Source organism: Pan troglodytes, chromosome 6, assembly GCF_028858775.2.
Source record: "Pan troglodytes isolate AG18354 chromosome 6, NHGRI_mPanTro3-v2.0_pri, whole genome shotgun sequence".
NCBI classification, from domain to species: domain Eukaryota; kingdom Metazoa; phylum Chordata; class Mammalia; order Primates; family Hominidae; genus Pan; species Pan troglodytes.
Genome location: NC_072404.2, coordinates 55,830,142 through 55,858,051, shown reverse-complemented (window position 1 = coordinate 55,858,051; position 27,910 = coordinate 55,830,142). Strand labels below are relative to the sequence as shown.

Genomic DNA, 27,910 nt, shown 5'->3' with positions numbered 1-27,910 from the left:
AGTATGATACTTGCTGTGGGTTTATAATGAAAGGACTTTGTATTTTGTTAAATACTACTTTTATATGAAATGAGATTATCATGTGTTTTTTTTTAATTTTCACCCTGCCTTTTATTAATGCAGTGTACTCTATTTTGATTGTTATATGTTCAACAATCTTTGCATTCCTGGATTATACCCCACTTGGTCATGGTGTATTCTTTACCATACTGCTGGAATTGGTTTGCTATTTTTTAATTAAGAATTTTGCATTCATAATGGATATTGGCCTGTAATCATATAATTTTCTGGCATTGGTGTCAGGGTAATGCTAGCTTCATGATATGAGTTTGGAAGTGTTACCTCCTCTTCTATTCTTTTGGAAGAAAGTGAGATGAATTTTATTTAATTCTTCTTTAACTGATAGAATTCATCACTGAGACCTTTGGGTTCTGGTTTTTTCTTTGTTGGCAGGTTTTTGATTAGTGATTCAAACTCCTTACTTAGTTATAGACCTATTCATATTTTCTGTTTATTCTTGAGTCAGTTTTGGTAGTTTGTGTGTTTCTAGCAATTTATTTCATTTGGGTTACTTAATTTATTGGCCTACGATGGTTAATATTGTTCTCTTGTTATCCTTTTTATTTCTGAAAGGTAGGTAGTAATGTCTCTACTTTGATTTCTCTATGTGAATGTTTGTCAATTTTATTGCATTTTTTCCAAAAACCAGTTTTGTTTTCTTTATTGCTTTTTCTATTCTGTATTTTATATCTTTTCTACTCTTTATTATTTCCTTCTTTTTGCTACCTCTGGTTTTAATTCATTCTTCTTTTTCTAGTTTCTTAAGGTGTGATGTTAAGTAATTGATTTGAAATCTTTCTTCTTGTTAAGTATAGGTGTTTACACCCATACATTTCCTTCTGAATACTGCTTTAACTGCAACCCATACTTTTTGGTAAGTTGTATTTTCATTTTCATTCATCTGCAAGTATTTTCTAATTTCCCTTATAATTTTTTTGACCTGTTTGTTGTTTAGGAGTATGTTGTACAATTTCCACATATTTGTATACATTCTAGATGTCCTTCTGTTAAGACTTTCTGATTTCTTTCTTTTGTGGTCATAGAAGTCTAGTCCAAATGACCACCAGGATGGCTAAATAGTAGAAAGAAGAGATTTATTGGTGACATCAACTTGCAATTTGGGAAGATATGGTCTCTGGTGTGGACTGAAGGCACTCTCTCTTCCAAAGGGAAAGGGTCCATATTAACAATAGGGTCTTACATATTCAGCTTGTTTTGGGTAAAGCTATACATATTTATGAGGGGGGTTGAGCACACGTTCAATGGGTAGACATGTATGTAACTTAACGTTCCATGTTCACTTTGGGGTGGGGTTTTAGCATTAAAATGAGGTAGAATTTGGCTCTGTCTATTGAAAGGTTGACTATAAAACACAAAGAATTTGTGTGCAGTCTCTATTAGCTTGCTGAAACTGGCTTAAGGTCTGCAGTTGCCTTTCAGGAAGGAGTATTTGTAAGGCAGATTCTCTATCCAGTCAGAATTTTAGTGGTCTGGGTTGTAAATCAGAGTTAGGAAGGGAGTCTGGCAATTTGTCTAATAGCTCCTGTTGTTAAAGAGTTTAGCAAGGTGTGTGTGTGTGGTTTTTTTTTGTTTGTTTTTTGTAGCCATAGAAATTTAGGGAATTGACACGCCAGCTGAGCCCTGAACCTTTAGCTCATAGCTAATTTTTGTTTTCTTAACCTTGGGGTCCATCTTAGTTGATAAAGGGGCATCTATTTTTGTTTCTCAGATTATGGAAGCTACTTTATATCATTTTCATCTTCTTATACTTACTGAGACTCTTTTGTGGTTACACATATGGTCTACCTGGAGGAATGTTTCATGTGTACTTGTGAAGTATGTGTATTCTCCTGTTGTTGGGTGGAGGGTCCTGTGTATATTGTATAGATCTAGTGTTGTTCAAGTACTCTATCTGCTTATTGATCTTCTGCCTTTTATATTCAATATTGAAGGTGCGGTATTGATGTCTTCCACTATTATTATCTGCTTTTCCCTTCAGTTCTGTCAGATTTTTCTTCATATAATTTGGGACTCTGTTGTTAGAGGCCTATATAGTTATAAATGTTATATCTTCTTTAATAGATTGGCCCTTTTATCAAAATATAATGCATTTCTTTGCATCTTGTAACAATTTTTGACTTAAAGTTTATTTTCTCTGATGTTTGTATAGAGATCTGTTTATATTTTTGTTTCTTCTTGAGTTAGTTTTGGTAGAGTAGTGTGTTTCCAGCAATTTGTCCATTTTGTCTAGATTTGATGACTATTTGCACAAAATATCTTTTTTCATCCCTTTACTTTTAACCTATTTTTCTGTTTTTGCACCTAAGGTGAATCTCTTGCAGACAATAGTTAGATCCTGCATTTTTATCCATTATGCCCACTTCTGCCTTTTAATTGGTGCCTTTAAATTAAACCACTTATATTTAAAATTATTACTGATAAGGGAGGACTTACTTTTGCCTTTTTGCTGCACATTTTCTATATTGTGTAGGTTTTTTTTTTACATTGACTATTTTTAGAGCAGTTTTTACTTTACAGAAAAATTGAGCAAAGTATAGACACACACATTTTTACATGCAAATTTGTATGTAAAAAGTCATTAACAAACCCAAGGTCACTTTAATTTTCTTTGTTTCCAGCTTTCCAGTTTTGTGTATTTTACAAAGATGTCTGTGATTATATTATGATGTTAATTTTGGTGAAAGGTATAAGTCTAGATTTATTTGCATGTGGATATCCAGTTGGTCAAGCATCATTTTTTAAATGACTATATTTTCTCCCTTGAATTGCCGTTTTTTCCTTTGTGAATGATCAGTTGAATATATTAACACGGGTATATTTCTGGGTTTTCTGTTCACTTACATTGGTCTCTTTGTTTGTTCTTTCATCAGTACTATACTATCTTGAATTCTGTAGTTTTATAGTAAGTCCTGAAGTTGGGTAATGTTGGTCCTCTGTATTTCTTGCCTTTAATAATGTGTTGGCTTTTCTAGGTCTTTTGCCTTTTCACATAAATTTTAGAATCAGTTTGTAGATAAACACAAAATATTTTACTGATATTTTGAGTGTCATTGAGTTTAAAGTATATATCAAATTGGCAAGAACTGACATTGTAACAATAGTGGATCTTCCTATCTATGAACATGGAATATCTTTTTATTTACTTAGATCTTTGATTTTTTTAATCAGAGTTTTACAGTTTTCCTCATACAGATATTGCACATATTTTGTTATATATTTCATTTTTGTTAGTGTAATGGCATTTCATTGTTTTCAAATTACAGTTGTTTATTACAAGTACATAGGAAAGCAATTGACTTTTTAAAACAATTTTTAACTATAAATTTAAGTTATACAACATGTTTATACACATATATGTATATATTAAAATAACTATTGCAAGTCAAGCAAACTAACATATCTATTATCTCACATCATTATCTTTCTTTTCCCCTCCACCCCATGGTAAGAGCATGACTCATGGTAAAATGACTCTTCTTGCAAGTTTTTAGCATATAATACCATATTATTAACTAGAGTCCTCATGTGGTACATCAGAACATCAGATCTCTAGATTTATTCATCCTTCTTAACTACAACTTTGTACACTTTGATTCACATCTCCTTATGACTCCCACCCCTGCCCTGCCCCTGGGTAACCACCATTCTACTTCCTGATTTTATGTATTCAATGTTTTTTTTTCTTAAAGTGAGATCATTCTGTATTTTTCTTTCTGAGCCTATAGTATTTCACTTAACATATGTCCTTCAGGTTCATCTGTATTGTGGCAAATGGCAGAATCTCCTTTTTTAAGGCTGAATAATATTCCTCTGTGTGTGTGTGTGTATAATGCATTTATTTATTTATTTATTTATATCTATCCAGTCATCCATCATTGAACACTTAGGTTATTTCCATATCTTGGCTGTTATGAATAATGCTGCAGTGAACATGGGAGCATAGATAAATGTATGAGGTTGTGGTTTCATTTCTTTTGGATATGTACCCAGAAGAGGGATTGCTTGGTCAAATGGTAGTTCTATTTTTAATTTCTTTAGTAAACTCTATACTGTTTTCCACAATTGTTGTACCAATGTACATTCCTACTAACAGTGTACAAGGGTTCCAGTTTCTCCACACCATCACCACTACATTATCTATCATCTTTTTGACAATAGCCATCCTGCAGGCATGAGATGATATCCCATTGTGGTTTTCATTTGCATTTCCCTGATTATTGGTGATGTTAAGCACTTTTTCCTTTTTTTCTTCTCCTTCTGGCATTACCATTTTGTATATTATACAACTTATGCTATTATTCCACAGTTCTTGGATATTCTTTTCTTGTTTTTTTAATTCTTCTTTTGAGAAATTTCTACTGATGTATTTTCAAGCTTCAATCTATTTAATTCTTTCCCCCAGCCCCACTGATGGGCTCATCAAAGGCATTCTTCATTTTGGTTAAAGTGATTTTGATATCTAGCATTTCCTTGTGATTCTTAGAGTTTCCATTTCTCTCACTGCATTATCCATTCTGTTCTTGCATCTTGTCCCATTTTTTCCATTAGAACTCTTAGCATGTTATTCATAGTTATTTTACATTTCTGTACCATAATTCCCAAATCTCTGCCGTATCTGAGTTTGGTTTTGATGGTTGCTCTGTTTCTTGAAACTGTGTTTAATTGACTTTTAGTGTGTTTTCCATTTTTTTGTGTGTGTGTGTGTGGAAAGCTGAACATTATGCACTAGGTAGTAAAAAATTAGTTAAATAGTTCTTTTAGTGTGTGATATTTCTGTTTATCTGTCTGGGATTTGGGCTTTGTATACTGTTTATCGTAGTACTAGAGGCTACATTTTTTTTTTATCATCTTGTTATTGTCTTTCCTATGGTCTTTGAGTGATATGGAGACTTTTTCTTGAATAAGACTTGAAATGCTTTCCATAATAACACCATGGCATTATACGGAACTCTGTAAATATAGTGGTAATATATGCCTGTATGGGGGGTAAGCATCCTGTAAGTCTGTGATTTGCTCTCAATTTTTTCAGAGAGCCTGAGTCGTTCGCCTGAGACCTTCACAAGTGCTTCTCTTTCTCAATTTACACTGAGAGGGCTAGAGGGGGTTTGAATTTGGTATTTCCCTTCCGCCAGGTCATTGAGACTCTGGTAAAAATGAAACTTTGTTAAGGTATTTCTCTTGAGGCAGGGTTTCCAAAATACTAGTTGTACTTCAGATGCTCCTGTTGTACTTTGATTTGGTTTACTTCTAAGTGGTTACTTTTCTCCTTCCATTTGCTAGAAGCACAAGATTTTCCTCCAGTCTTAACCCTGAGAACTTGTTGAGATTCCTAGACATAAAGCTCAGGAAAGTTTGGAAGCCCTCCCCTGCCGCCCAAGAATGCTCCCCATTGCAGTTTTAACTGTGGAGCTTGTCCACTCTGAACTTCTTAGCAGTCCCTCAATTATAATTTAAATTATCCTGGTAATGGCTCCAGTAGCAGGCTTCTGCTCCTGGTAAGTTGTGATTCTCTGTATACACCTATCTGCCTCTACATTTTTGGAAGCTGCAGTTTTCCCAGTGACCTCAATTTTCTGATGGGTCTAAGAAAAGTTGCGGATTTTTTTGTTGTTGATACAGGCCTGACAACTGACAAGTTCCTTAGATGTCAAACAGAAACCAGAAGTTGTCTCATATCTTTTTTGTTTGATTGTCCCTGTTACTACCTTCTTTTGTGTTTCATTATTTATAGAATACCGTTTAAATTTCCTTCTCATTTCATTTTATTAATATATTTTAGTTGTTTTCTTGGTGGCTAACCTGAGAACTATAATTAGAATTTCAAACTCGTAAGAAACTAGTTTGAATTGATTCCAGCTTAGTTATAATAGTATTCCAAAACTCTGCTCCTGTGAAGGTCACTCCTTCTCTAAGCTATTGTCCCTAATTACATTACTATATATTGTGTATCCACTAACATAGATTTGTAATTATTGTTTTATTCATTTGTCATTATTATCATATAAAAAAGATGAGTGAAAAAAGAATACTGACTGTTATATTTATCTATATTTACGTTTTATATTTACCTAGATGTACTCCTGTGTAGTTACTTTTGCCAGTATTCTTTTTTTGTGTGTAGTAACAAGTTACTATCTATTCTTCATCAGCTGTTGATTTTTGGAAGATCTTAGATTCTCCTTCATTTTTGACAGCTTGTTTTGCCAGATACAGGATTCTTGGTTGAAGTGTTTTTATTTCAGTTCTTTAAATATATCATCCCACTGCCTTCTATCCTCTGTGGTTTTTCATGAAAAATCTGATGTTCATCTTATTGTGGACACCTAGTATGTGACAAATTACTTCTTTCTTGCTGCTTTTAAGATTCTCTGTCTTTGATTTTTTAAAAAATGGTTGCCCATTTATTATAAATGATATTACAGAAGATACAGATGTACTGCCAGATGGAAAAGATGCACAGGGCAAGGCATGTGGGAAGGGGCCTGGAGCTTACATGCCCACTTTGGGCACACCACCACCCAGTATCTCTGCATGTTCAGCAACCTAGAAGCTTCTGTCTTTGATTTTTGAAAGTTTCATTATAATTTGTCTCAGTGTGGGATTCCTTGTATTTACCCTATGTGGATTCTATTTATCTTGTATGTGTTTTATCAAATTTGGGAAATTTTGGCCATTATTTCTTCAAATACTCTTTTTGCCACTTTCTCATTTTTCTCTCCTTCTGTGTCTCCCATCATGTATATGGTGGTACACTTGATGTTGTTACACAGATGTCTTAGGTTCTCTTCACTTAAAATTTTTTTTTTTTCTTCTCTGACTGGATAATTTCAGTGAACTGTCTTCAAGTTCACTAATTCTTTCTTTTGCTTGCCCAAATCTGTTGTTGAAAATGTTTAGTGAATTCCTCATTTCAGTTGTTACAATTTTCTGCTCCATAATTTTTATTAGATTTTGGCCTGTAACTTCTTTTGCTTTATTGATAATCTCTATTTGTGAAGGCATCATTTTCCCTATTTAGTTCTTTGTTCATGGTTTTCTTTAGTTCTTTGAGCATATTTAAGATAGATGATTTAGAGTTTTTGTCCAGCAAGTCCAATGTCTGTGTTTTCTCAGGGACAATTTCTGTTATATTTTGTTCTCTGTGAATGGGCCATACATTCTTGTTTCTTTATATAACTACTATTTTTTTGAAAACTTTGCATTTTAAAATATTGTAATAGATACTTTTGAAATCAGATCCTTCTGCCTCTTCAGTGTGTATGTTTCTTGCTTGTATGGGTTGTAGTTGTTTGTTTCATAATTTTCTGCATCTTTTGTCATGTCCTCTGAGGTCTGTCTTCCATTTACTTGAACTTTTGTTACATACACATATTTAACCTTTGAATTCTCTTTAACCTTTGTGGTTAGCTACTGACTTGACAGAGATTTTCTTATATTCTGTGTTGAAGTTATCTTTTGTTGATTTAGCATTCACTTGGTTGTTGTAAACATTTGATCATTTTCTGGAGTTCTGACAAAAGTTGATTCTGACCATTTTTCTTCATTTTTTTCCATGTTTCTATGGAAAAAGGTGGCCAGCAGTTTTCTTCTTTACTATTTTTGCTGGCATCATTCCTATCTTCTTTATTTTTTAATCTTGTAGAAAACTTATCTTACAAAAAGCTAGGTGATTGTATACAGGATGAGGTTAGTCAGCTAGCCTATATAAAGAGGGGATGTGCGAGAAGCTCAGGAGGAGATAGCTGATGCAGACAACATGAGTGTCATGTGGTTTGCCTGATATGGTGGGGATGGATATAATGTCTGTTGCCTGTTGACACCATTAATACTGGACTTGGGCTGAAACAGTCTCCTAGATATTTGTTACTTTAGCAATCTTTTGTGTATACTGATTCTGAAAAGATAGATTAAAAAAGACCTTATATTTCTTTTGATTCTATGTTGTGGTTTCTGACAGTTTTGCATTAGTTTCATGACTAGTAGATCTTAATGAATGTTAAAAATTGCCTTAAACTTGTATAAAGATTCAAAAGTAAGAAAACTTTACATCATCGTGATGATTCAATCTCATAATCATTTTATGATGCATTGGTAGACTCAGGTCTGCCACCTTCTGAATTACTTTGTGGACAGTCCATTCAAAAGCTGTACCTTAGGTTATTAATACTTAAAAGACCTGGCTACAGTTTGCTAGTGCTTTTCATAACTCTACGTATATTTCTTTTCTTTCTTTCTTTTTTTTTTTGAGACAGAGTCTCACTCTGTTGCCGAGGCTGGAGTGCAGTGGCGTGATCTCAGCTTACTGCAACCTCCACCTTCCGGGTTCAAGCGATAAAATTTAGAGATTTAACTTTTCTTGGGCCTAGATTTAGATAATCTCATTTTAAAAGGACTTAAGGTAAAAATAGAATATAAATAAAACCTTTTCTCCCCCAAGTCTGTGACCCTAGTTGGATCTCTGTCTGAAATTAACTGATCTAATTTTATAAAATCACTAGGTTGGATTTTGTTGTCTTGTCTATAATATTGTATAGTACCTCATAATATCAACTCAGATGGCAAGAGTGAAGTTTCACACCATGTATGGGTTTGGGAAGATATGAAAGAAATATGTTTAAACAACAAAATAAAGATTTCCCATTATTTTGGGAATATACTCTGCATATATTCATACTTTTATGATCAATTTTATGATCTTCATATCAACAGTTGTCCATCAGACATATTTTACATGACATACTAGGTAAATGTTGGTAAAGGAGAGTAAGGATCCCTCTTCAAGATTATATTATAGTAAAAAGAAAATATTCATATAATAATAGTACAACTTACGTAAATACTGTAGAAGAGTTACCAAGTATTTTATGGGTTCTAAGGAAGTGAAGATGTTATTAAGGAGATGAACACTTAAGGAGGCCCATGAAAAATTATTGGTGTTTTGGAAGAATTTTATGGAAAATGAACAACTTAAAGTCATGTACACAGGCATCATAGAGCAATATTTGGAGTAGAATAGCGAATGGATAGCATCCAAGTAGAGTTATGGGAAAAACAAAATTGTCAAGATTGGTAGATAAATTACAGAGATTTTCGTTGCTGCGGTAAAGTATTTGTTTTTAAATATGTCCTCATAACTGGAAAGGGTGACAAAAATCACATTATTCAGCCCCTTGTTTTACAAATTGGAGTAGAAGCCTCAAATGTTATTTTACATTATACCTGTGTTTATTAGTAGACCTCCTATAGAACTCAGGCTAGAAATCAGATTTCTTTCCATGTATTTTTTAAGTCTTGTAGTACAATAGGAACATTTCTCAGATGATCTTGCAGAGACAGTACTCATTTCTACATTGCTAAATTCAATGGGATTTTGTTGATTTTGTTCACTTATGTATCCCAAGCACCTAGAGTAATTCCTGGCACACAGTAGGCTCCTGGCAATTATTTATTAAATAAATGAATGTATGTCTGAATGTAAATATTCATCATTTTAGTTACCATGGCCCCTACTAAAATCCAACCTCATTTCCCTTTCCAGTATTGTGATCAGAGTTTGTCCTACCTCTATCATTTTGCAGCTAGAGATTAAGAATTGAGTTAAATGACGCACAGTATATTATATAGAGTTAAATACAGTATTGAATGAATGCACATAAATGTGTACATACATATACATATGTATGTTATTAAAATTGAAACAAATCTGTTGCTCAGATTTTACAAAATCAACAGCCAAACATTATCAGGAAAGTTGATTAATTCTTAAGTTCACTGAAGAAATAAGGTTGTCTTGATTTATAGAAAGCAAATTGTTGACTTAGGTTTTTTGCTAAAAAGAGTCATTTAGCACTAGGAAAATTGCTTAATATTTTAATGGAAGAGAAATGTTAGAATATCCTTTCATTTTTCAAATCCAATTTAAATATTGTGACAGAATACGTTATACCCATGATAAAATATAATATATTTTCTCAGTTTCATCTCTAGACACTGAAAAAGGACCCAAGCCATGTACAGACCATAATTGTGAACCTTACAAAAGACTTTTTAAGGTATGTTATGTGAGGCTGGTAAAAGGAAAATAAAAGTTAAATGAACATGCCCCATGTGTAAGTAAGCATCCTAGCTATTTATAAAATACATTGAATCCCCACAGTTAGGGATTTCAACAATAAAAATAAAACTTTACCCACTAATAAAAGATAAGACATTAATAGAATGTATCTTTATAAAATACTTCCAAATTTAGCCTTTTGTAATTGGTTATATGAAGAAGAATGGTTTTTCTATTTGTTTTGCCTTATTTGCTATTGCTAATTAATTTATAGTTATTATTCAGATAGAATATTGTACATGTTACCACTGTCCATCATAAATAACAAGCAAATTTGAACCATCTTTTAATCTATTTTCATATTGCTTTGCTCCATACCCGGCATCCTGTACCTATGCTTAGGGTGAAAATGATGCTATATCTTCTAGAAGCAATTTAAATTAGTTGTTTTTTACATTATACTTAACATATTGTTCATGTTCAATGAATTTATGACAATATCTTCCTATGCCTAATTATAATTTACTGACCATAAACACATTGTAAACAGTAATATTTTTAAATGTTTGACATATATAATTATTTACATTATAATGGTTGTAAAGTGTTTCTACTAAAGGTATAAGTATTGTATACAGAGATCAATATCCATTATTTTTGCCTAGTGAAATTGACAAGGGGATTCTTTCTTAATTTGTACTCAGTAAGCCTCCTGAAATATAGTTTAAGTCAGGCATCCCCAACTCCTTGGCCACAGACTGGTACCAATCCATGGCCTGTTAGGAACCAGGCCATACAGCAGGAGGTGAGTGGCAGGCTAGAGTGAAGCTTCACTGTGTTTATAGTCCCCCATCCCCATCGCTTGTATTACCACCTGAGATCTGCCTTCTCCTGTCAGATCAGATCAAGCGCAGCATTAGATTCTTATGGGAGTGCAAATGCTATTGTGAACTGTGCATGTGAGGGATATAGACTGTGTATTCCTTATGAGAATCTAATGCCTGATGATCTGTCGCTGTCTCCTGTCAACCCCAGATGGGACCTTCTAGTTGCAGGAAAACAAGCTCAGAGCTTTCACTGATTTTACATTATGGTGAGTTGTATAATTATTTTATGATTTATTACAATGTAATAATAATATAAATAAAGTGCACAATAAATGTAATGCCCTTGAGTCACCCTTGAACCATCCCCCACCCTCCCAGTCTGTGGAAAAATTGTCTTGCATGAAACCAGTCCCTGCTGCCAAAAAGGCTGGGAACTGCTGGTCTAAGTCATTAATTCACATATTATCTTATATCTTCATTTAAAAAATTTTCTTAAGCATTACCTCTCTTCCTTGGGATAGGTTTTCTTCTTTTTAACTCTTGAAATAAGATTTAGGATTTGAGGCACCATGAAGAGAGCACTTAATCTTAATTTTCTTCTCTCAGTTTTTAATATGTGAGTACTGTGTTAAACATTAGTCAGTTATTACCTTAAACATCTTTTACCTTCTACCAGTCTTAAACAGTCACAGACCCTGAGCTAGGATAATTTATTTGGAAACGGGGTTGGAATGTGTATTAAAGCATAGGGATTAGGAGTAGGGGAAGGAATCTGACCCATTTTATTATTTTCCCTGATGGTGGGCTCAAGGTGATAATTGTTTGAGCTTTCTTATGTCATTTTTATTTATTCTTTTTTCTTTTACATTCGGGGGTACATGTGCAGGTTTGTTACATGGGTAAATTCCACATCGTTGGGGTTTGGTGTACAAATAATTTTGCCACCCAGATAGCATAGTACCTGATAGGTTGTTTTTCAACCCTCACCTTCCACCCTCAAGTAAGCTCTGGCGTCTGTTGTTCCTCTCTGTGTCCATGTGTGCTCAATGTTTAGCTCCCACTTATAAATGACAACGTGGTATTTGGCTTTCTGTTTCTGCATTAATTTGTTGAGGATAATGGCCTCCAGCTGCATTCATGTTGCTGCAAAGGACATAATTTAATTCTTTTTTATGGCTGCATAGTATTCCATGGTGTATAGGTACCACATTTTCTTTATCCTGTCTACCATTGGTGGGCATCTAGGTTGATTCCATGTCTTTGCTCTTGTAAATAGTGGCAGTGAACATATACATCCATGTGTCTTTATAGCAGAATGATTTATATTCTTTTGGGTATGTGCCCAGTAATGGGATTGTTGGGTCAAATTGTAGTTCTGTTTTAATTTCTTTGTGAAATTTCCAAACTGCTTCCCACAGTGGCTAAACTAATTTACATTCCCACCAGCAGTATAGAAGTGTTCTCTTTTCTCTATAACCTTACCAACATCAGTTATTTTCTGACTTTTTAATAATAGCCATTCTTACTGGTATGAGATGCTATCTCATTGCGGTTTTGATTTGTTTTTCTCTCATGATTAGTGATGTGGAGCATTTTTTCATATGCTTTTTCTTATGCTTTTTTCATATGCTTGCTGGCTCCCTATATGTCTTCTTTTGAGAAGTGTCTGTTCATGTCCTTTGCCCTTTTGTTAATGGGGTTGTTTGTATTTTGCTTGTTGATTTAAGTACTTCATAGATTCTGGATATTAGACCTTTGTTGGATACATAGTTTGCAAAAATTTTCTCCCATTCTGTAGGTTTTCTGTTTACTGTGTTGATAGTTTCTTTTGCTGTGCAGAAGCTCTTTAGTTTAATTAGGTCCCATTTGTCTATTTTTGGTTTTGTTGCAATTGCATTTGGAGACTTCATCATGAAATCTTTGCCAAGGCCTATGTTCAGAGTGGTATGTCCCAAGCTTTCTGCTAGGGTTTTTAATAGTTTAAATCTTTAATCCATCGTGAGTTGATTTTTATGTATGGTGAAATGAAGGGGTGAAATTTCAATCTTTTCTACTGAAAGGCAATTTTATCACTATGCTTTATATAGAAACACAAAATACTTTTTAAAGCTTCCAAACAATGAAGCTTTGAGTACAAGAGGTCTGTAGTTTCATTAAGTTCATTTGTTCCTTTTCCTCCCCCAAATATCTGCTGTCTGACTTTTCCTGTCCCATGGAAACTTTTTTTTTTAAATGCAATATGTTTATCTTTCTTTCTTCTTCAGCACAGAAGTTTCTTGTTTGGTTTGTTACAGCAGAATAAAGAACAGCTGGGACTTTTCTGTCTTGATGATAGTATAAGAACAGTATATTGGCATATGTAAAAAGAATTCAGAATTTGCAGGCAATGGTATTTTCACAAAAGCACCTTCATTTAAAAATCTGAAAAATTATTTGATGTATTTATCTCATTGTTGGTCTCATTTGCCTTTCAACTTTAGTACCTTTTCATCTTATGTTAGCATCTTATATATTATTAAATACAATCTTTTGATTTTAGGAAGATTTAAGTAACTGAAATTGTCTCCAGTCTACAGTAAGGCCAAATTTACTTTGGCATACTTGTCCCGGTGATGTTGTATCTAGCTTTTGAAGATTTGTTCTAAATATGTTGTATTAGGCTGGGAGTGGTGGCTCAAGCCTGTAATATCAGCACTTTGGGAGGCTGAGGCGAGTGGATTACTTGAGGTCGGGAGTTCGAGACCAGCCTGCCCAACATGGAGAAACCCCATCTCTACTAAAAATAAAAAAAATAGCCGGGCGTGGTGGTTAGGTGCCTGTAATCCCAGCTACTCAGGAGGCTGAGGCAGGAGAATCACTTGAACCCGGGAGGTGAAGGTTGCAGTGAGCCAAGATCACACCACTGCACTCCAGTCTGGGCGACAAGAGTGAAACTTCGTCTCAAAAAAAAAAAAATAAATAAATAAATAAATAAAAAATGATAAATAAATATATTTCTTAAGTGTACCATTTTCGTTCCACTCTTCTCTGTTTTGTCAATGCTTATGCTAGTGCCATACTTTCTTCATTATCTTTTGTCAGTAGTGTTTTTAACCTCGATTTTTTGTCAAGGTTGTTCTGGATGTTCTAGGTTCCTTTCCTTTCCAAGAAAATTTAGAATCAGCCTGTATGTCAATTTTCTCAAAAAAGACTGCTTGGGTTAGGATTGGAGTTTCCTTGAAATGATCAATTTGGTGAGAAGTGCCATTTTAATAGTATTCAATCTTCCAGTACATGAAAATGCTACATTTCTCTCTCTAGGTTTAAAAAAATTAATATATATGATTATTTGAAGATGAATAATATATTGTCTCCTCCTTCAGAGAAGTTCATGGGAAAGTAGGAGAATCAACATATAGACAGGTTACCTTATGTATGCAATGTAGCAGTTACTGTAACATAAATAGATAAAGGATGATAGGATAATATATAATTGATTAATATTTTTCTAGAAGTTGAAGAAGAAAAACAATGCCACTGCCATATATAGCAGATGGTATTTACTCATTCATCCATTTATTTTAAGTATGTTTGCAAGTCAAGCTATCATAGTGTCATTATATTCAAATAATTGTGTAATTACTTGACTCAAGTGTTCAGTTGAAAATCAGACCAAGTGGAGCTTGATTACAACCCAGAAAGTAATCTATTGAGTCTTTCATATCGGGGTCATCTCTGACATATCACTCTTAAGAAAGATGACTAATATTCCCTAATATTAAAAAAAGATTTTAATTGGGTAAAGTTTATATTGGAAAATTCATAATCCATTATTTTTTCATCTCTTTACAATATTATTAATAAAAATTAGTCTTTGAAAGGAGAAATGCCATTGTCTTATGTTTTTCAAAATAGACTATTATTACCTAGAATTGGAAATAGTATAATAATAAATATAAGAAGACATTTGCTACTGATGGCTTTAGACAGAAATTTTATTTGCAATATATTTATATTTGTGTAATGTTGAACTTCTGTACATGCCAAAAGAACTTCATTACATGGTGGTCTCCTTCATGAGCTCTCCCATGGAAATTACTCTATTCTTTACAGTCAGAGAAATGTGATGCCTTTCTTCAATCACTGTTACATTATGCAGGTTTTTATATTTCTCTTTTTCAACTTCATACATCAAGTGACATTATAACAACTATACTGTAAAATAATTTAAATAACTATATTATAAAATAATAGGGCTTGGGTTGGAACAGTCTTCTATGTAATAATTTTATCTCTGCAGAATTAAATATATCAATTTGAAAAAAATTATCTTCTTTTTGCATTTTTTAGTGTAAAGGTCTAATATTCATTTGGGTTAAATTTATTCCTAAGTTTTTTGTGGGGGTTTTGGATGCTATTTTAAATGGAATATTAAAAAATTCACCTGCTAGTTGTTTCAATTTTCAGCAGATATTTTCATATTATCCTTGTATCATGCCACCTTGCTAAATTGTTAATTATAGAGTTTTTTTACAGATTACTGAGGATTTTCTATGTAATCTATCATGTCATCTGCAAATAGAGACAGTGTTACTTCATTATTTTTATTTTTGTACATTTTATTTATGTATTCCGTTTTCTCTGAATACCTGTAATCTACAGTACAACATTGAATAGATGTGGCAAGAATGGGCATCCTTTTCTTTCTCCTGATCCTAAAGGGGGAAGTACCATCTAGTATGATGCAAACTCTAGGTTTTCATAGATACCTTTTATCAGAATGAGGAAGTTCTCTTCTATTCCCAATTTACTGGGAGATTACATTACAAATGTGTGTTACATTTTTCAAATATTTTTTCTGATCTTGTTGAAAACAACTTATATCTGTATTATATTTGTTAATGTTTTATTAAGGATCTATATATATAAGTTATATATCATGTTATTTTTTGTAATGTCTTGGTCAGGTTTTGATATTTGGACTATAGTGGCCTTGCAAAATGACTTGTAACTGTTTCCTTCTCTTATATTTTCTGAAAATGTTTTTAGTTATTAGTTTACTTTCCTTAAGATGTTTGATAGAATGCACTAGTTGAAGCACTGGGTCCTGTAGTATTCTTTGTGGGTAGGTTTCCAATAAGTAATTATATCTGAAGTACATGTAGGGATATTTGGATTTTCCTGTTCATTTTGTTCACTTTTAGTGAGTTGCGTGTCTCAAAAATCTCATATATTGGATCAAAATTGTCAAATTTTTCTGGCATGAAATTGCTTCTAATATTATCTTTCTGATATTTGTAAGATTTGTAGTGATTATCTCTCTTTTCTGATATGTTGAGTGGTATGTGTTCTCTCTCATTTTCAGTTTTTGTCTAATTTCCTTCTTTTTTTTTTTTTTTTCTTTTTTGAGACGGGGTCTCACTCTGTCGCCTAGGCTGGAGTGCAGTGGTGCAGTCTTGGCTCACTGCAACTTCCGCCTCCCAGGTTCAAGCGATTGTCCTGCCTCAGCCTTCTGATTCACCACCATGCCTGGCCAATTTTTGTATTTTTAGTAGAGACGGGGTTTTACCACGTTGGTCAGGCTGGTCTCAAACTGCTGACCTTGTGATCCGCCCGCCTTGGCTTTCCAAAGTGCTGGGATTACAGTCATGAGCCACCACACCTGGCCCCTTCTTTCTTTTTGATTCTTGAGTTATTTAGTAGTGGGTTGCTTAATTTCCAGATTTTGGGAATTTTCCTAATATCTTATTATCAATTTTTAGTTTAATTCTGTTTTGGTTAAAGACACACTGTGTATATTTTAAGTCCTTCTGAATTTATTCAACATGCTATTTAGCCTTGCAGAATATATTATGTACATATTAAAATACTCTGTAGATGTTGGGTGTAATGTTTTATAATTAACTAAAAGTGGATGGTAGTGTTGTTCAGATCATCTCTGTCATTAGTTGGCAAATTTTCCTTGTGAAGGACCACATAGTAAATATTTTAGACTTTGTGGGCAACATGGTTGTCTGTTCACTTTACTGATTATTTCCTTTGTTGTGCAGAAGCTTTTTAGTTTAATTAAGTCCCATCTGTTTATCTTTGTTTTTGTTGCATTTGCTTTTGCATTCATCGTCATGAACTCTTTGCCTAAGCCAGTGTCTAGAAGAGTTTTCCAGTGTTATCTTGTAGAATTTTTATGGTTTCAGGTCTTAGATGTAAGTTTTTGATCCATATTGAGTTGATTTTTGTGTAAGGTGAGAGATGAGGATCCAGTTTCATTCTCCTACATGTGGCTTGCCAATTATCCCAGCACCATTTGTTGAATAGGGTGTCCTTTCCTCACTTTATGTTTTTGTTTGCCTTGTTGATGATCAGTTGGCTGTAAGTATTTGGCTTTATTTCTGGGTTCTGTATTCTGTTCCATTGGTCTGAATGCCTGTTTTTATACAGTACTATGCTGTTTTGGCAACTGTAGTTCATAATATAGTTTAAAGTTGGGTAATGTAATGACTCCAGATTTTTTTTTTTTTTTTTTTTTTTTTTTTGCTTGGCCTTGCTTTGGCTATGTGGGGCCTTTATATTGGTTCCATATAACTTTTAGGATTATTTTTTCTAGTTCTCTGAAGAATGATGATGGTATTTTGATGGGAATTGCATTGAATTTATAGGTTGTTCTTGGTAAGATGGTCATTTTGACAATATTGATTCTACTCATCCATGAGCGTGGATGTGTTTCCAGTTGTTAGTGTCATCTATGATTTCTTTCAGCAGTGTTTTATAGTTTTTCCTGTAGAGATCTTTTACTTCCTTTATTAGGTATATTCCTAAGCATTTCACTATTTTTGCAGTTGTTATAAAAGGAGTTGAGTCCGTGATTTGATTCTCAGTTTGGTCATTGGTGGCGTACAGCAGTGCAACTGATTTGTGTACATTGGATTTTATGTCTTACATTTCCCGTCAAAGATGTGATAATTTTTTAGTAATTTTCTATAAGATATGAGATTTAAGCTAAAGATTATTTTACTTTTTTTTTTGCCTATGGATGTCCAATTGCTCCAAAATCATTTGTTCAAATGCCATCTTTTCTCCATTAAGTAGCTTTTGTATCTTCATTAAAATACAGTTGAGCATATTTGTGTGGGACTATTTTTGGGTTCTTTATTCTGTTTCATTGTTCTGTGTCTTCTAATATCACATGGTCTTGACTACTGTAGCTATCTAGTAAGACTTACTAATGGTAGCATTATTCATCCCACTGTATTCTTGTTAAGATTGTTTTAGCTACTTTAGGGTCATACCTTTCTATATACATTTTGAATAAGCTTGTATATGTGTACAAAAATCATTTTGGGATTTTGATAGGGATTGTGTTAAACCTATATATAATTCTGGGGAAAACTTACATTTTTACTATATTGATTCTTCCAGTCCATGAACATGATATGTCTCTACATCTTCTTAGGCCTGCTATTTCCTAAGTATTTTGTAATTTTCAGTATACAGATCTTTTATGTGTTTTAATAAGTTTGTATGTAATTATTTCCTTTTCTTTGGAGTTATTTTGAAGAACGTTATGTTTTAATTTTGGGTTCCAAATGTTCATTATTAGTGTGTTCAAATGCAATTTATTTTTATGTGTTGATATAGTTTCTTGTAAACTTGATATATTCAATTATTCTAGACTTTTTTCATTTTGTTTTGTTTTGTTTTGTTTTGCATTCTTTGGAATTTTCTATCACAATTATGTCAGCTGTAAACTGAGATAGTTTCATTGTTTCCTCTGTGTTTTATAAATAGGGAGTAAGTCTCACTTGTGAGATGTTTAGGGATGGTTCTAACATGACCACAGAAATTATATTCAGAGAGATATACGAAATTAAAGGATTTTTAATACCCACCAGCCCTAGAGATAGGGGCATGGCATGGCAAGTAGGAGGCCTTGTGGTAGGAGCTTTCAGAGAGTAAGTGCAACCAAGCAAGTGGGGAGCCTGCTGGGGTAAGTGGGGTGCAGAATGAGAGACACAACTAGAGAACTATTGAGCAAATGCCTTAATCAGGGGACAGCAAGAAGGTGAACTTGTGGCAGGTTCACTGCTGGACCTGGCCATCTGGGTGGGGTGCTCACAGTCTGTTTGAGAGGACGTTGAAATATCAGGAAAGAATTAAGTTTTAAGAATTTACAAAACATACCCAATAAGTATGTGCTTTTTTTTTTTTTTTTTTTTTTTTTGAGACAGAGTCTTGCTGTCACCCAGGCTGGAGTGCAGTGGTACAATCTCGGCTCACTGCAACCTCCACCTAGCAGGTTCAAGTGATAATCCTGCCTCAGCCTCCCAAGCAGCTGGGATTACAGACACGTGCCACCGCACCTGGTTGATCTTTTTTGTAATTTTAGTAATGACTTGGTTTCACCATGATGGCCAGGCTGGTCTTGAACTCCTGACCTCAGGTGATCCACACAGCTTGGCCTCCCAAAGTACTGAGATTACAGGCATGAGCCACTAGTGCCTGGCCCAGTATGTGTCTTCATTTACTCTTTTGCTTATTGCAAAATGAGCACTGTGCCTGGCCCAGTATGTGTCTTTATTTACTCTTTTGCTTATTGCAGTGGCTAAAACATCCAGTACTGTGCTTAATAAAAGTGGTGAGGGGGACATCTTTTCCTTGTTCTCCAGCGATGGGGAAGGCATTCATCTTTTCACCATATTGTTTGTAGATGCTTTTTAGAAATCATTTTGACCATGTATACGAGGACTTATTTCTGGTTTCTGTATTCTGTTCCATTGGTCTGTCTGTCTTTATGCCAGTACCATACTGTTTTCATTACTGTAACTTTGTAGTAAGTTTTGAAATCAGGGTGTGAGCCTTTCAGTTTTTCTGTTCTTTTTCAAGATTGTTGGGCAAGTAAGGGTCTCATGAGATTTCATATGAATTTGAGGATTGGTTTTTCTATTTCTGCAAAAAAAATGGCATTGGCATTTTGATAGGGATTGTATTAAATCTATAAATAGCTTTGGGTTGTATTAACATCTTAAATGTGTTAATGCATGAAAATGTGATGTCTTTTCCTTTATTAGTATCATTTTAAGTATTTTTCAGCAACATTTTCTAATTTTCAGCATACAAGTGTTTCATATCCTTGGTTAAATTTTTTAACTAAGTGTTTTATTCTTTTTTGATGCTATTGTAAGTGGAATTGTTTTCTTAATTTCCTTTTGGTATAGTTTGTTTTTAATGTATAGGAAAACAACTGATATTTTCATGTTGATTTACTGTCCTGCAAGTTTTCAGAAATCATTTATTGCAGTGTTGTTGTGTTTTTTGGTGTGGAATCTTACAAATTTTCTGTATGTAAGATCATGTCATCTGTAAACAGAGATAATTTTATTTTTTCCTATATAGTTTGGATTTATTTTATTTCATTCTCTTGCCTAATTGCTGTTCCTAGGAGTACTGGTGCTGTTTTGAAAATAAGAGGCAAAATCAGGCATCTTCGTCTTATTTGTAATCTTAGTGGGAAAGCTTTCAGTCTTTCAATATTGAGTATGAGGTTAGTGGTGGACTTTTGTTATATGGCCTTTATTATGTTGAAGTAGTTTTCTTTTATTCTGAAGTTTTTTTAGTGTTTTATTATGAAAGTGCATTAATTTTTAAAAAATACCTTTTCTGCATCAGTTGAAAAATATATATTTTTTCCTTCATTCTCTTGTGATGTATTACACTGATTGATTTTTGTATGTTGAAACATCTTAACATTTCAGCAATAATCGTTCTTGGTCATGGTGTACAATAATTCTTTTAATGTGCTGTTGGATTCTGCTTTGTTGAGAGTTTTCTATCTCAGTATTCCTCAGGGATATTCATTCATGGTTTTCTTTTCATGTAGTCTTTGTCTTGCCTTGGATTAGGGCAGTATTGGCCTCATAGAATGAGTCTAGAGGTTTCTGTCTTCTACAGTTTTTGAGACTTTAGGAAGATTGATTTTAATTCTTCTCTAAATGATCAGTGACATTGTTACCGATAAAGCCATCTGGTTCTGGGCTTTTCTTTGTTGGAAAGTTTTTTGTTACTGATTCAATTTCCTTACTAGTTACAGGTGTACTCAGGCTTTCTGTTTCTTCATGATGCAGGCTTTGTAGGTTGTATGTTTCTAGGACTTTGTCCATTTTATCTAGGTTATCCAATTTGTTGACATACTTTTTCTTTCAGTCCATTTGGAATGCTATAAAAATACCTTAGAAAGGGTAATTTATAAATAATAGAAATTTATTTCTCACAGTTCTGGAGGCTAGAAATGCCAAGCTCAAGGTTTCAGCAGATTTGGTATCTTGTGAGGGCTCACTGTCTGTTTCATAGAGATAGTGCCTTCTCTTGGTTGGTTCTCACATAGTAGAAGGAACAACAGCTCCCTTCAGCCTCCTTTATTACGGCACTAATCCCATTCATGAGGATCCTGCTCTTATGACTTAATCACCTCCCAAAGGCCCTACCTTGGCATTTAAGTTTCAACATATGAATTTTTGGGGGACACATTCAGACCATAGTGCAATTGTTTATAATATTCTCTTATTTTTTTACTTTCTGTAAAATGGGTTGTACTTCTTCACTTTCAGTTCTGATTTTAGTTTTCTTCTCCCTTTTTCTTAGGTAATCTAGCTAAACGTTTATCAGTTTTGTTGATCTTTTCAAAGAAGCAATTCTTGTTTTGGTTAGTTTTCTGAATTTTTCTATCCTCTATTTTGTTTATCTCTGCTGTAATCTTTTAAATTATTTTCCTGTTGCTATATATAGGTGTAAATTGTTCTTTTTCTAATTCTCTAGGTTGTAAAGGTAGGTTGATTTGAAATGTTTATTCCTTGTGTAAGCATTTATAGCTATAAGTTTCCTTCTAAACACTGCTTTAACTGAATCCCATAAATTTCCCTTGTGCTTTCTTCTCTGACCCTTTTGTGTTTAGGGATATCTTGTTTAATCAATATATGTGGATTTTCCGGTATTTAATTTAATCATATTAAATTAGAAACGGAAAATTGATTGGAAAAGATTCTTTGTATTATGTCAACCTTTTACATTATAAATATTTGTTTTGTGGCTTTACGTATGGTCTACCCTGGAGAATGTTCCATGTGCACTTTAGGAAAAAGTATTTTGTCATATTGGGTGGAGTGTTCTGTGCGTCTTTTAGGTCCTGTTGATCTATGGTATTGTTCAGGTTCTCTATTTACATACTGATCTTTATGGTTGTTCTGTCCATTACTAAAAGTGGGGTATTTTTGTTGTGTATTTCTCTCTTCAATTCTGTCCATATTTGCTCCGTATCTTTAGGCATTCTCACGTTTGGTGTATATATATTTATGATTATTATAGCTTGTTGTTGAATTGGCCCTTTCATCATTATATAATGCTATGTCTCCTGTAACCATTTTTTGACTTGTCTGTTTTTTCTGATATTAGTATGCTCTTTTTTGAATACTATTTTCCAAGGAATATCTTTTTCCATCCTCTCACTTCAACCTGTATGTATTTTTAAATCTAAAGTGAATTTCTTATAGAAAGCATATCATTAGAACCTGATATTAATGTAGGCAAAACACACACACACACATACAAACACACACACACACACACACACATATATATAGTTATGAAGTTTAACTCATTTATATTTAATGTAATTACTATTAGGGAAGAACTTACTATTGACATTTTGGGGTTTTTTGTACGTCTTAGAGCTTTTTTGCCCTCTTTTCCTCCCTTACTCTCTTCCTTTTTGTGTAGTTGATCTCCCATAGTGCCATGCTTTGTTTCCCTTCTCATTTCCTTTTGTGTATATTGTATAGATATAGTATTTGTGATTGTCTGGGGCATTAGATAGAACATCTTAAAGTTATAACAATCCATTTTAAACTGATAACAACTTAATGTCAGTCACGTGCAAAATCTATACTCCTTTATAGCTCTGCACCTTCCCATATTTTGATGTCACAAATTACAATTTCATATTCTGTGTGTCCATTAATATAAATTTATGCTTTTGGTTTTTAAATCTTTTAAGAGTTAAAAATTGACTTACAAACCAAAATTACAACAATGCATGGTTTTATATTTTTCTATATATTTTTGTTTACAGAATTACTTTATATTTTTATAAGACTTTGATTTATTCTCTAGAGACCTTTCATTCCAAGTAGACACACTCTGCTGGTGGTAATTAACTTCCTCAGTTGTTGTTTATCTGAAAATACTCTAATTTCTCTTTCATTCTTTGAAGGACAGTTTTGTTATATATAATTTACAGTTGACAGCATTTAAAATTTTTTTAGCACTTGAAATATATCATCCTACTATCTTCTGGCCTCCATGGTTTCACTAAGAAATCAGTCAATGATCTTACAGAGTTTCTCTTGCCTTTTTTTTTTTAAATGATTCAGTTGTTTTCTTTGACAGTTTAATGATAACTTCTGCTTGTATCGTATCTTTAAATTATTACTACTTAGCATTCACTGAGCTTTATGTATTTTTGTGGCCATTTCTGTCGTATAAATTTGGAAAATTTTCAGCCATTTTTATTTAAATAAACTCTCTGCCCTTTTCTCTCTCTCCACCTTGGATTCCCATAATGCTTATGCTGATCAACTTGATATGGTATCTCACATATCGCTTAGGTTCTATTCATATTTCTTCATATTTTATTCTTTTTCCTCCACAGATGCTAATTTCAAATGACCTGTTTTCGAGTTGACCGATTGTTTCTTCTGCCTTATTGGTTCTGCTGTTGAATCTCTATAGCAATTAATTTTTCACTTCAGTTATTATGCTTGTAACCTCCAGAATTTCTGTTTGGTTTTATTATTTCTGTCTATTTGTAGATTGTATTAGGGTTTTCCAGAGGGACAGATCCAATAGGATATATGTATCTATAATAGGGTGTTTATTAGGGAAGATTGGCTCACAGAATTATAAGGCAAAATCCAGTGGAAGGCTCTTTGCAAGCTGGGGAAAGACAGAAGCCAGTAGTGGCTCAGTCCTAGAATGAAAGACTCAAAACCAGGGAGGCCTACAATGTAGCCCTCAGTCTGAGGCCAAAGGCCTGAGAGTTCCTGGAAGACTGCTGTTGCAGGTCCCAGTCCCTGAGTCCAAAGGCTAAAAAACCTGGAGTTTGACATCCCAGGGCAGGAGGAAAGGAGGCAAGCATCTGGCATGGGAAGAAAAAAAAAAGAGAGCTAGAGGACTCAGCAAGCAAACTTATCCCACTTTCTTCCACCTGCTTTGTTCTAGCTGTGGTGGCAACTGAACAAAGTGCAACCCACTTTGAGGATGGGTCTTCCTCTCCAGGTCCCCTGACTCACATGTCAGTCTCTGCTGGCAACACCCTCACAGACACACCCAGAAAAGTGCTTCACCGGCCATCTAGGCATCCCTCAATGCAGACATGCTCACGTTATTATTATTATTCTAATTTTTTTCATAAACTGCTTTCCTGATTTTGTTCATCAATCCATGTTCTCTTTTATGTAATTAAGCATATTTAGGGAAATTTGTAAAAATTATTTGTCAGTTCAGTAAGAGATGTGTGTTTTTTAGGGTTGGTTTCTGAAGATTTATTTTTATCTGTGGAATGTGCAATTTTTTTCCTGTTTCTTTATATACTTTGTAAACATTTGTTGAAATTTGAGTGTTTAACAAATAGCCACTTTTCCTTGTCTCTGTGGACTGGCTTAGTGCAGGAGAAGTACTTCCCCAATTACTCCATTATATGAGTTCTGGGTCCCTTCAAACTTGTTCTGCAGTTCCAGCACACCACATCACCTGCCTTTGCTGTCAGTGGCCTCCAATCTGGTATCCAAACTATGCCACTCTTTCCATCAGCTCTCCAAGTTAAGTGAGACAGAAATTAGTCTCTCAAGTAGTTCCCCAGACCAGCTAGAATGCTGTAAGCACATTCCACACCTTTTCTTCTCTCTCTAGGGAGGAATGAAGAATTGGGCATCCTCACTTCAACTGCACTGTGCTGTGCCACTGGAGGTGAGGTGGGATAGTCTGAGCTAGAGTGAGCAAAATATAATGACATTTTCTCCTCTTCTAATTGCAGCTTTTTCTTGGCCAAGCATTAAAGTTAGGTTCTGCAGCTTCTTAGCTAGTTTCTAGAGTTCTTACAAAGCCATTTTAATCCATATATTATTGTTTATTCAGGGTTTCCATGGGGGAAAAAGGACATGAAACTTCCTAGTCTGCTGTCTTGTTGATGTTACTTCACGTGGAATTTTTATTTCCTTTTCAAATCAAATTAGAATCCAGAAGAATCAACTCATGATAATACTATGTTAACAGTATATTTGTGTATTTCCCATACCATTTTCAGTACTCGTATGTCTTTTAGGGTTTTTCCTCCAAAACAAGTAGGGAATTATTAGCAAGTTGTGTCTGTAGAATAATTTCTGTTTTAGCTTTGGAATAACACATTGCATTTTTGCATGGACAAAAACATACAGTAACTTCTACCCTTAGTTTTAGATTTTTTGGTAACAACAATCATTTTATCAATAAATGTTTTATCCCAAATACTGTGATTTTTACCTTGTTGGGTGCTGGGAATTTTGATATTCTTATAAATGTTCCTGAGCTTTGTTCTGGAATACAAGTTATCTGGAAAACAGCTTGATTCATTCAAGTATTGCTTTTATGACTTCTAAAGTAGGATCTGAGCAGTGTGTTTAGGCTAGATCTAATTATTCCTTACTTCTAAGATAAGACCTTTATACTTTAGAAGTCCTGTGAATGTTCAGCTTTTCTATTCTGGTGGTATTAAGAAGTAGCATTTCTGACCTGGTGTGATCTTCAGATACTTTACCCTTCTGGGTAGTTCTTTTTAGGTCTTGGGAAGATTCTGTACATATGCTGATGAATACTCAGCTAAATACATGAGAATGAGCTGGGTGTGGTGGCTAATAACTGTAATCTAAGCACCTTGGGGAGGTTGAGGCAGATGAGTCGCTAGAGCCCAGGAGTTCAAGACTAGCCTGGGAAACATAATGATACCCTGTCTGATATGATTTGGCTGTGTTCCCACCCACATCTCACCTTGAATTGTAATAATCTCCACATGTCAAGGGCAGGGCCAGGTGGAGATAATTGGATCATGGGGGCGGTATTTCCCATACTGTTCTCATGGTAGTGAATAAGTCTCATGAGATTTGATGGTTTTATAAGTGAGAGTTCCCCTGCACAAGCTCTCTTGCCTGCTGCCATGTAAGATGTAATTTGGCTCCTCATTCGCCTTCCACCATGATTGTGAGGCCCCCCTAGCCATGTGGAACTGTGAGTCAGTTAAACCTCTTTCCTTTATAAATTACCCAGTCTCAGGCATGTCATTATTAGCAGTGTGAGAACAGACTAATACACTGTCTCTACAAAAAATTAAAAATTAGCCAGGTGTGGTAGTGTGTGTGCTTGTAGTCCCAGCTATTTAGGAGGCTGCCTCGGTTGCACCACTGCATTGCAGCCTGAGTGACAGAGCAAGACCTATCTAAAAAAAATGCATGCATATGAAATAAATATTAATACTTGAGGATAACCCTCACAGTTCTGAGGGCTCACTCTATGCAGCTCTCTCTTCTCTTTTACATTTTACTACTAACAATAGTCATGTTGGCATTCCCAGATTCTAATTTCCATCTTTTCAAGTCAGGGGTCCTCCTGGGTTTCCCATCATTACCACAGCTAAAACTTTTTAAGGTAGTAATGTAAAGTATTCAGACACCTCACCTCATCTGTTTTGTGCTCTTTAAGAATGGATTATTCTCCTTCATTGCAAGATGCCCAGTGTGTGTCTTGTAAACTATTGTTTCATGTATTTTGTCTGTTTTTTGTTTTTATCAAGTGGCTGTCCCTGTTACTCATTCTTGGCCAGAGGCAGAAGTTCTTAGTAATTTTATGTTCCTCGCATTACCAGATACAAAAAAGAGGAACAGGTTTTCTTAAGTTATTTTCCCCCATCTATATGTATAACAAATGAAAAACTGATGGGAGTGCAAAGAATAAGGAAAAGATGTTCAATTATTTCTTCCCTATATTGTTTAAAGTTTTTGTCTCCAAGCATTAAAAAGCCTCCAGGAGAAAATTTTAGGTTCCTGTCATAGCAAATACTGTACAACTCATAAGGTGAGGTTCTTTGAAGTCTCTGATTTTATCATGGTAAAATTTTGTAGAACTTCCCAGAAGTTTCATGTTCTTCATTTCTGCACAATAAGATGAAAGATTAGTTTCTTAGTTTGCTAGGGCTGCTGTAGGCTATAACATAGACCAGCAGGCTTAAACAGCATAAATTTATAGTCTCACAGTCCTGGATGCTAGAAGAGCACGATCAGGGTGTTGGCAGGGTTGGTTTCTGCCAAGGGCCTGTCTATTTGGCATGCAGATGGCCATGTCTTCACATGGTCTTTCCTCTTTGTATGTGTGTCTGTGTCCTTAACTCCTCTTCTTATGAGAACACCAGTCATTGAATTAGGGCCTACTTTAATGGCCTCATTTTACCCTAATTACCTCTTAAAAGGTCCTATCTTTAAAGGCCTATATCTTTTGCATATCTCCAAATACCATTACATTCTGAGGTACTGGGTGTTAGGACTTCAACATATGAATGTGGGGGTGGGGGCATGAATCAGCTCATTGCAGCTTGGGTCATCAAAATATAAAGAACAATTTATAGGTTTTTAATTTTTCTTTTAATCCATACAAAATACTATAATGCTGAGCATCATTCAAATACTACCTGTACTGCTTCCAGATGGTGAATGAAGCTGAGATTTGCTGGGTTAATGCAGTATGCTTTGTAGTGAGATGGGTATAAAGAAGTTTTGCTTTCAGTCCAAAGTTACTGGAGAACAGGTAGCAAGGTAGGGAGACCTGCATTGGAGGTCATCAGATGCTTTTCATTGCTTTTCCTTAAAATAGAAGTTATGGACCTTCTCTTATATTATTT

At 34.3% G+C, this 27,910-nt stretch overlaps 1 protein-coding gene across 12 annotated transcripts in view; it reads left to right on the top strand.

Annotated features, from left to right (window-relative positions):
* Window positions 1-27,910, top strand: part of ZPBP (zona pellucida binding protein) — a 157,042-nt gene that overhangs the window by 66,036 nt on the left and 63,096 nt on the right. For all 12 annotated transcript variants that reach the window (XM_009442784.5, XM_054687524.2, XM_009442775.5 and 9 more), the window contains one exon: window positions 10,057-10,133. In XM_009442784.5, the coding sequence (XP_009441059.2) occupies window positions 10,057-10,133 (77 nt within the window). The remainder of the gene's footprint in view (window positions 1-10,056; window positions 10,134-27,910) is intronic.